The following is a 10822-nucleotide window of genomic DNA, read 5'->3' as shown; positions in this document are numbered from 1 at the left end:
GATATTTTTAATGATAAATTTCAAGATATTTCTTCGCCATATGTCACTGTTAATCAATTAAAGTCCAAAGATGTTAGCGAAAAGTTCTCCCTGATGCATATGAATATAAGAAGTTTAAATAAAAACTTTGAAAATTTGCGTATTTTTTTAGATAATTTTACAGACTCATTTTTTTCTGTAATTGGGCTTACAGAAACATGGCTCACTGATAATACTGCCTCTTTATTTAATCTCCCAGGATATCATTTGATAAATAACGACAGATATAATAGAAGTGGTGGGGGTGTTGCCTTCTATGTTAAATCCAATTTTGATTTTTTCATTCGAAAAGATATCTGTCGAATGGAAAGTTTTGTTGAATCCTTATTCATAGAAATCAAAGTGCCTAATCGGAAAGATATTTTATTAGGCGTAATATACAGGCCCCCTGATGCTAACATAAAATTATTTTTTGATTATTTTAATGAATTATTACAAGAATCTTCAGTTTTGAATAAGGAATGTTATTTAATGGGTGACTTTAATATTGATTTAAGTAAATGTAATGATTCTTATTATCCCGAGGAATTTCTCAATATTATGCTCTCTGCATATTTCTCACCCTTGATTTCAAAACCAACCCGTGTAACAGAACAATCTGCCACTGTAATAGATAATATTTTTTTTGTAATGTAAACCCTTTTCCTGATTCTGCTATTATACTTACGGATATATCTGATCATTATGCTATTTATATGTGTTCATCTTTACAGTTAAAGACGAAAATACCTCAGAATTATGAAAGAAGGCGTAAGTTTACACCTCAGAATATAGCCCAGTTTCAGGAATCTTTGATGGAAATTGACTGGTCTGACTTTTATGTGGTGCAAGATACGAATGTAGCTTATGAAATTTTTATAAATAAGATTGTTATTTTGTTAGATACACATATTCCATTACTTAAAAAGAAGTTGGGTAGTTATAAACGTGATCCAAGATTGCCATGGGTGTCAAAGTCATTATTACGTTCAATTAATCGTAAAAATAATTTGTATTATGTAAGTAAGGCTAAAAAAAACACTGCAATCCCGTGATAAGTATACTGCATATAAAAATACTCTCACTATGGTATTGCGTAAAGAAAAAAAGGAATTATTATATGAGAAAATTAGATTTGTTTAAAAATGATATGCGCAATACTTGGAAATTGATAAATGAAACATTGAATAAGCATAAGGAAAGAAATGTTATTTCTAAAATTAAGAATGATGGATTTGAAATAAAAGATTTACGTATGATGGCAGAAATATTTAATTCACATTTTTCAACTGTTGGCCGGAATCTTTGTGCAAATATTCCGTTGTCTACTAAAGAATTTTATGATTATCTGGACGTAGGTAATCAAAATTCAATCTTTTTTTCCCCAGTAACAGTATATGAGATTTTAGATATTGTTCATAATTTACCTTCTAAAAGAAGTTCTGGTTGTGATGATATTGATAATATACTGTTAAAAAATATAATACCTTATATTGTTGATCCTTTGTTTCACATTTTTAATCTATCAATATCACAAGGGCAGGTACCAGATGTTATGAAAATATCAAAAATAGTTCCAATTTTTAAAAAGGGTAATAGGGAAGAATTGAATAATTACAGACCTATTTCTCTTTTGCCTAATATATCTAAAATATTAGAAAAGATAATATATTCTCGAGTTATATATTTTTTAAATAGAAATGACATTTTTTCAAAATATCAATTTGGATTTCGCAAGAAACATAGCACAGCACATGCAATATTATCTTTCACTGAAAAAGTATCTCGAGCAATTGATAAGTTTCAACATACTGCAGGAATCTTCCTGGACCTCTCCAAGACCTTCGACACGATTAACCACGACATTCTTCTTTATAAACTTAATCATTATGGTATACGTGGGAAGGCCTTGGAGTGGTTCAGAAGCTATTTGAAAGACAGAAAACAATTTGTTTGTATAAACAATGAAAAATCTTCTTTGCGCTCAGTTGATTGTGGAGTTCCACAAGGAAGTATACTAGGGCCGTTACTTTTTATTATCTACATCAATGATTTTCGAAAATCTTCAAATGTTCTTTCTTTTATATTATTTGCAGATCATTCTAATCTTTTCTTTTCTCATTCAAATCCTCATACATTAGTTGATGTCATGAATATAGAATTGAACAAGATAATGCAATGGCTAAGAGCAAATAGATTATCGCTTCATTTGCAGAAAACAAATGTGATGTTGTTTAGTAATACCCTTGATAAATTGCCACATGATATAATTTTTGAAAATGAAGTGATAAAACAGGTTTATTCTGTTAGATTTCTTGGTGTAACTGTAGACAGTAAGCTTTCTTGGAAACAGCATATAGATTGTATATGCCGCACTATTTCCAGTAACATAGGTGTAATTAATAAAGTAAAGTTTTGTTTTCTGTTAAAAAGTTGCTAATGTTATATTCAACGTTAATTTTACCTTATTTAACGTATGGAATTATAGTATGGGGAAATACACATTAAACTTATTTGGATAGATTATTTTTGTTACAAAAAAAGCACTTCGAGTAATATGTAATACCTCCAAATATTCCCATACTGACGGATTATTTGTGGAGAATAAGGTTTTAAAAGTAAGGGATTTGTATTATTATTACCTTGGTCAATTTATGTACAGTTTGTATAATAAGTCACTTCCTTCAGTTTTTGAAAATATGTTTAATAAGATGAATATCGTTTGCCCCTTACCCGAACTCTATTTACAAAATCCACGTTTATCTACAGTGGCCCAAAATTTTGGAATTCCCTTGAGAAAAATATAAAAGATTCCATTAGTTTGAAATCATTTTCTAATAATTTAAAGAAATATTTGATTAGCTCATATGTACCCCATGATTAGTTTGACTGTTTGGAATTGTTGTTCTTTTTTCTTCACCCTGTATCGAGAATGTTGACCTGCCCTTCGCTCTCTCTACTCCCCCTCTCCCCCTCCCGCCCTCTCTTTCCCTACTCTCTTCTGTATGTGCACAATGTATTCAAGTCGACAAAACGCGCAAAAACATGCATCAAATTGCACCATATATAACATCAAAATGCAAAAAAAAAAAAAAATCTCACCGTGGGAGGGGGAACACCACCTCCCACACCCTCCCCCTCCAACCCCCCACCCCCCCCCCCCACCCCCCCCCCCCCCCTCCCTCACTCGCTCCGCTCGCTCGGGCTCATTCGCGTAAATGATATTCAGTGTTATAATTAATACAAGAAGTTTATTTAAATGATACCATTTTATAGGCAAAATTATTCAATAATAATCTACATTAAATTTACTGCTACTTTAAACATGTGGGACTGTTTCAAGTCGATAAAACACGCAAAAAATGCATCAAATTGCACATTTTACAATATCAGTATGCAAAAAGTTCTTACTGCGGGAGAGGGAGGAAGAAACACCCTCTCTCGCTTTGCTCCCTCGCATCTAACCGCTCCCCCCTAAGATCAAATCCTGGCTACGCCGGTGATAGGCCCCACTATTTAGTAGGCCTTCAGAGTGATGTCACACAGGCGGAGCAAGAGCTTGAAATACCACGATGTAGTCATTCAATTATCTATGAATATTTCTTTTTCTTAATTGTTTTTTATAGGAAAAAAATCCCAAATTTCACCTAAAGTGTGCACCAGACCGCTGAATTTCAGGCCTGAAAATACAAACTCTTTCTCGTGTGGGAGGGGGGATACCGCCCTCCCACATCCTCCCCCCCCCCCCCCCCCCCCCCCGCTAGGTAGCTATTGCCAGGTAAAAATGGCAGAGGTAAAAATGGCAGGGGTAAAAATGGCAGAGGTAAAAATGGCACAGGTAAAAATGGCCATGATAAGAATGGCACAGGTAAGAATGGCGCAGGTAAAAACGGCAGGGGTAAAAATGGCAGAGGTAAAAATGGCAGAGGTAAAAATAGCAGGGGTAAAAATGGCAGGGGTAAAAATGGCAGAGTTAAAAATGGCAGGGGTAAAAATGGCAGGGGTAAGAATGGCAGAGGTAAAAATGGCAGGGGTAAAAATGGCAGGGGTAAAAATGGCAGGGGTAAAAATTTTTACCTCTGACGTTTTACCACATAGTTATTTACCTCTGCCATTTTTACCGCTGCCATTTTGACCTCCGCCATTTTGACCTCTGCCATTTCTACCCCTGTCATTTTTACCCCTGCCATTTTTTACCCCTGCCATTTTTACCTCTGCCATTTTTACCTCTGCCATTTTTACCCCTGCCATTTTTACTCCTGCCATTTTTACCTCTGCCATTTTTACACCGAAACCAGGTAGCTCCGCTCCTTCGCACAGATATTCCAACTCCAAGTCCCTCCCCCACCCACCATCATCAAAACGGAACGATGCACCTGGGGTGATTGCTTTATTCACGTAAATCAAGAAAATTGAAGAATGCAATTAATAGCCACAGGAAAATATCTACTACGTTATTGCATACAAAGAATATCCATATTACCATTTAATTGAATTTATTTGGGCATTATTCAGTGCTGCGCTATGATTTTGAAAGGGGGGGTGTCAGTCAAGAAGAAAGAACATCAAAAGACAAGCGAAGCATCAACATAAAAGTCTACATACTTTTAAGGTCTGATATTCCGCATGCAAAAATTTGCATGCAAAAGAGTGGGACATTCGATCCCTGTAAAGTGTGTTTGTGTAGGGAGGGGGACCAAGCTTCTTTCTCTCTCTCTTCCCCCCCCCCCCCCCCCTCCCCCCCCCCCCCAAGGCTGCGCCGGACAGGTTATGGGCTTGTAAACGTGATGATGGTGACTATCGCCGATCATCCCCCCCCCCCCCACTCCTCAGTACGGATTTACGCCATTGATATAGATTGTCACTTACAAAACCTAAGCCATAATAGTCCCACAAACATGATGTGATAGATGACATGGTGATATTTCCAATAAATTATGTGTAAGAATATTGTTAGGCGTTGTAAATTACAAACATTTGGGGATCGCTTGCACTGATTTCTATAGATTTTCATATAATTTTGGTATCATTATATTTGAGGACAGCTGAAATATTTAGAACGCTTGCGGAAGAATTACGTGATTTATCAATGACATAAAATAACTCTAGACCCCTCCCAATAATCGTAAGCTTTATTTGTAAATAATGATTTTACTTCATTTGTTTTCGAGAGTATACCAAGCCATCAATTTTATAGACATATCTAAAAGGGTGCCTTTGTGAGTTTACAGGTAGCTTTCTCGCCTTCTTGGTCGTAACAAGACGCCTTGCCGAGTCTGCGCAAGTCGTCTTCTCGCCTCCTCGTCTTAAATAAGGCGCCTTGACGTGTTTGTACAAGTCATCTTCTCGTCTTTAATAAGGCACATTGTCAACTTTATACAAGTCGCCTTCTTGCCTCCTCGTCTTAAACAAGGCGCTATGGCGACTTTTGTACAAATCGCCTTCTCGTCGTGTAGTCATAAACAAAGCGCCTTGGCGACTTTGTACAAGTCGCTTTCACGACTTGTCTTAAACACGGCGCCTTGGCGAGTTTGTACAAGTCGCATTTTCGCCTTCTTATCTGAAACAAGGCGCCTTGGCGAATTTGTACAAGTCGCCTTCTCGCCTTCTTGCCTTTAATAAGTAAGGCGCCTTGGCGACTTTGTAAAAGTAGCCTTCTCGCCTTGTCGTCTTAAGCAAGGCGCCTTGGCGATTTGTAAAAGTCGCCTTTTGCCTTTTTGGCCGAAACAATTAAGGCGCCTTCACCCCTTGACGTCTTAAACATAGCGCCTTGCCTTAAGTAAGGCGCCTTGGCGACTTTGTAAAAGTAGCCTTAAATGTTCCATTCGAGTGCTCCGGTGTATGAAAAAGACTGTTTCCCAGCATTAGTTTGAGCTCTAGTTACTATTAGCCCGTCAGAGACTGCTGATCTAGTCGGATAGTTGTGCGTATTACAAGCTTTTTGAAACAAGAGTGACAGGTACTCTGGAGCATCCCCTTTTAGTGCCCTATAAACCAGTTTGCACCTTTGAAGCTTCCACCTATCCTCAATCGTGGTCCAGTTTAGTTGACTTAGTACGTAGTCAGTAGATGTACGTGTGTCTACCCCTAAGACTATTCTGGCCATTCGTTTGTGTTGTCTCACAATAATATATTTCTTAGTAGAGGGACATTTTGACCAGGCGATGCTGCAGTAGTCAAACAATGGGAGAACTAAAAAGTTTGCAAGGAGTTTTAGTGAATTCAGAGGTAGGGATTTTTTCAGACGACTCATCAAACTTAATCTGGAACTTATTTTCTTACTTGTATGATATACATGTTCCTTCCAGTTAAGAACTGGGTCTAAGTGTACCCCAAGATATTTGTAAGACTTTACTTGGGAGAGTGTGTGGCTCTCCAGCTTTATGTTGACGAGATTTGGGATAGCAGCTAGTTTTTGAGGCGTTTCAAAAATAATGAAGTGTGTCTTACTAGGGTTAAGTGTGAGGCCATTTTCTTGTACCCAGTTGTTGACAAGATCTAAATCCTTATTTATAGAATTTTCCCCAAAAACAACAAACTTGAAAATAAAATTTATAAAACAATTTGTAATCGCGTACATGTCTATAAGACAGAAAATATCATCAAAATGATACTTCCTTTGACTTCCATTTCATTTCCCTTAATAATGAGTAAGAAGAAAATATTGTTCTTTGACATCAGCTGTGGATCTCAAGATGGCACAGTGCACACCTCTTAGGGCAATAACAACATTTTCAGAGCATATATCTTTTTAATTGATGTGAAAGGACATCTAGTTGGCAATGCTAATGCAGTTTTCTGACTCTCTGCATATATTTTTATTTTTTTTTTGCGTTTTGTTTTAGGTACACCAGTGAAGAGAAGAGTGAGAGAACTCTTCAATAGTCCGGTGCAATCTTGTTATAGCGTATCAAAGAATTTGAAATGAACTCACAAAGCTGCAAAAGACTCTTTCGACTAACCTTCGTCATGATTTCCTTAAGTTTATTGGGAGTCCTGGTCAGTCTTCTCTTCTGCCCCTTTAGCGCCGTGATTTCGCGTCAAGAAGAATCTCGCAAATTGACCGGAGAGTCTGCAAGTCATTCATCGAATTATCCCTGCACGTTCTGGCACGAAGGCAAAGGGTTTGAGGCCAGGTGTAGCAACCGCGGCCTTCGAGAAGTTCCGTCTGATATACCGCCAGAGATAACGACTCTCGACCTGACTTCGAATAAATTCGAAATCCTCTCTAATAAGTCATTCGTTGATGTGCCTGCAGTAACAATATTAAAACTATGGAGAAACCAGCTAAAGCATATCATGAAGGAAGCTTTTTATCCACTTCGGCGCCTGGAAGAACTATTCCTTGGTTACAATCATCTCATCAACCTGGATGCAGACACGTTTTCAAAGAATCCCAATCTTCGTTTTCTTAATCTTGCGCAGAATGATTTCCCGGCGATTCCCCTTACAGCACTTAATAAACTCCCCTCGGCAACGAACGTGAACTTTGATGGGAATTGTAGACGCCAATTTCGCTTCACTGGAGATCTTCTTACAAGCATAAACATATTATACCTCACAAGAAATAACATCACAAGAATCCAAGCAAATGATTTTACACCGTTAGCAATGGCAAATATCACCCTAATAAGACTATCTAAAAACAACATCAAATATATTCCGTGTGGCGCATTTCAGCGTTTGAAGCATGTCAGAGGGCTGGACCTTGAGGGAAATAAGATCATACACTTGAAACTCAATTCATTTCTCGGTATGGATTCTCTGGAAGATCTAAAGCTAGGACCTAGTAAGGTTGCCCAAATCCAGGGCTTCCAATTTAACATGACAAATTCCACTTTACAAGTTCCTCCCCTAATTAGTTTAAATATTTCATCGCCCAAATTGTCGTCTTTACCAGAAGGGGTGTTTCAAGGTTTAAATCTGTTAAGGATATTAAGCCTTTCAGAATGTAAGATAAGAAATTTTCGAAATCGCACGTTTGAAGGTCTATTGTCCCTGGAAATATTGGACCTCGCTGGAAATATTCTGTCTACTATCGCGGAACCGGTGCTGCAACATGTTCCAAATCTGCGGAAGCTGATATTGTCTAAAAATAAGATATCTCGCTTGGACTTTCAGCTTTCAGCGAAGCTCCATCATCTGACCTTGTTGAATCTATCAGCAAATCAAATTACAGAGGTTCCCACGACGTTTTTTCGGATTAAGTCTCTGGAAACGTTAGACTTGTCAAACAATCGTATATTTTCTCTCGCATCCGGTCCATTTTCCTTTCTATCCAACTTGACATATCTCATACTCAAATCAAACCCGATGCGCATGATGTCCTCCGGTGGTTTTATCGGCTTGAACAATCTAGAGAGCTTGGACTTAAAATATCTAGAATTCCTAGTAGAATTAACAAACCCCTTTAAATATCTTCACCGGTTGTCATTCCTTGAGTTATCCCATAGCAGCTTTGGGATTGGAAGCAGAGCATTTGACGGGCTGACGTCTCTACGCAAACTAGAGTTGCGCTCTGCCAACATCGTCGGAGAAAAGCTGGTAGTAAATAGTGTTCCAGTACTTGCTACATTGTCTCAACTTCAAGTACTTCTCTTAGAAAAAAACCCGATAGGCGATCTGTTTCCCAATACATTTGATGGCCTCTACCAGTTGAGAGAATTACATCTCACAAAATGTGAAATTTCTAGTATTCCAGAGCAGATATTCGCTAATTTATCGTCTCTAGAGAGGTTATTCCTTGATAAGAACAATATTCTTTCTGTTACTTTTGACCACCTTCAGTATTTGACTTCTCTACATATCTTGCGTTTGAGTACAAATAAGTTAAGTGGAAACATTAACAAAAACTTATTTAGCCAAAACAAAGAATTGTACATGGTGTCATTAAGTAAAAATGATTTTACTGGCATAGAAGAAAACACTTTTCTTCCAATGAAATATTTAGATATATCTCAGAATCACCTTTTGTGCACTTGCAACCTTTCCTGGTTTAGAAGTTTCCTGAGTGAAGGAAATGTGACATTGGGAAACCCCCATAAAACTGTTTGTTCACGGCAGTCTATCTCACAATTTGTAGGGCAATCAATTTTAGAATTTAACCCTGACAAGGTCTGTGGGCCAAACGTGACTCTTTACATTTCTGCAAGCGGGTTGATCTTATTGTTCATGACTGGATCAGTTGTGGCTTGGAGAAAGCGATCGTGGCTGATTTACAAGTGCTTTCATTTAAGGCTTCTTGTCGTTGGAAACTATGAGCTAGAGGACGCGCGCGAACATCAGGATTACCGTTACGACCTTAATATCATCTTCCCCGATGAAGACGAAGCTTGGGTATTTGGAGAGTTTCTGGTGGCTGTCCAGGAGCATCTTCCACACTTCCTTCGCAACAGGATCGTGTGCGGCGACGACGATTTGCCTCTGGGAGGGACGCGCTATGACGCCATCGATCGGGTCATTGAGAACAGCTTTAAGAACCTGGTGATCATCAGCAAGGAGTCCGTCAACGATGCCAACTACTTGATGACGCTCCAGTTCGCTCTGGCGCACATGAACGACGTCCAACTAGAAAACGTCGCCATGGTTTTTCGAGAGGACATTCCAGACAACCAGCTACCCTATTTGGTTCGACTGTTCCTCAGTAAGAATAAACCCTACTTCCAATGGACGGAAGAAAGATACCAGCAAATGCTTTTTTGGGAAGAACTCACAAAAACGTTGAGGGGAAACAAGAAAATAAATGGTCTTTTGCCTCTCTGAATGACCGATAATTTAGCCAGAGAAAACGAAACCTAGTTATCAGTGGCTCCTTGATGCTACAGTATGCTTGATCATGAAATCATACAATCTGAATATTTAGCAGAGTAATGTTTATCCTGAGTGTAAAGACGTCCTAATAATGACATTCGATACAGAAGAAAATTGAAATTATTAGCCATTAAGCCTTATTAATGTACCTTCTTATAGGTTTCGCTATCATACCAGTTAATCTTTTAGATATTCAAAAGTACATACTTTTCATTTACACTTTCCTAATCAATCCTAGATTTTGTTTTTAAATGCTAAGTTGATCAGGAGTCCTAGACAAAACCCGTGTGTGAAACTATTCATGTGTGAAAAAGAAGAATGTAAATATTTCTAATATTCTCGTTGACTTCTTTGAAACGAGTTACACTAGAATCAAAATGGTACAGGAAAACTGACCATACTCTCCTGGAAAAAGGTTTGTGTGAAAAAATTTTCTCGCTCTACAAAGTTCAAAAGGCTGTGTCTTTAAAGGAATGGGGTTATAGTATTGGTTGAGGTGAAAATTCACCTTTTAACTTTTTGTGAGATACTTACAAATCACTATGTGAGTTGTAAAAGATACAATTTGAAGAGCAATTCAAAGTTTATTTAGTGAAAATCTTTTTTTTTTTTTTGTATTTGGGATATTAACAAAAGAAGTAAAACAAAGCAATCCGAATAAAAGTTGGGTCTTACCTTTTATTAGGATTGCTTAGTTCTGGATATCTCATATATCAAAGAAAAAAAGTCATCAAATTAATTTTGAATGAATACTTCTTAGCATTATTATGCTCTTTCATATTTTCGTAACAGGTTTCTCATTATCTTACAAAAAAAAAATAGCAAAAAATGTTGGAAACCTCAAACCCCATCTCAACCGAAACTAAACCATCCCTTTAAAGAGTTGCAATGTCCCAAAATAAATTTGGTGTAATAGGTTTGAACAATACTACTAATATTCAGACCTTCCAGTGATCGATGGTTATCCACCAAGTTTTGCTGCACATTCTCAATG

At 37.6% G+C, this 10822-nt stretch overlaps 1 protein-coding gene across 1 annotated transcript; it reads left to right on the top strand.

The window, feature by feature from the left end:
* The first annotated feature begins 3862 nt into the window (after nt 1-3862).
* On the top strand, nt 3863-9780 carry LOC140245583 (uncharacterized). Its single transcript, XM_072325148.1, has 5 exons — nt 3863-3886; nt 5785-5855; nt 7155-7275; nt 7699-7807; nt 9203-9780. The coding sequence occupies exons 1-5, from the start codon at nt 3863-3865 to the stop codon at nt 9778-9780; spliced, it is 903 nt and encodes a 300-aa protein (XP_072181249.1).
* Nucleotides 9781-10822: the final 1042 nt, after the last annotated feature.

Source organism: Diadema setosum, chromosome 22, assembly GCF_964275005.1.
Source record: "Diadema setosum chromosome 22, eeDiaSeto1, whole genome shotgun sequence".
Lineage (NCBI taxonomy): Eukaryota > Metazoa > Echinodermata > Echinoidea > Diadematoida > Diadematidae > Diadema > Diadema setosum.
This window is presented reverse-complemented; position numbering and strand designations above follow the sequence as displayed.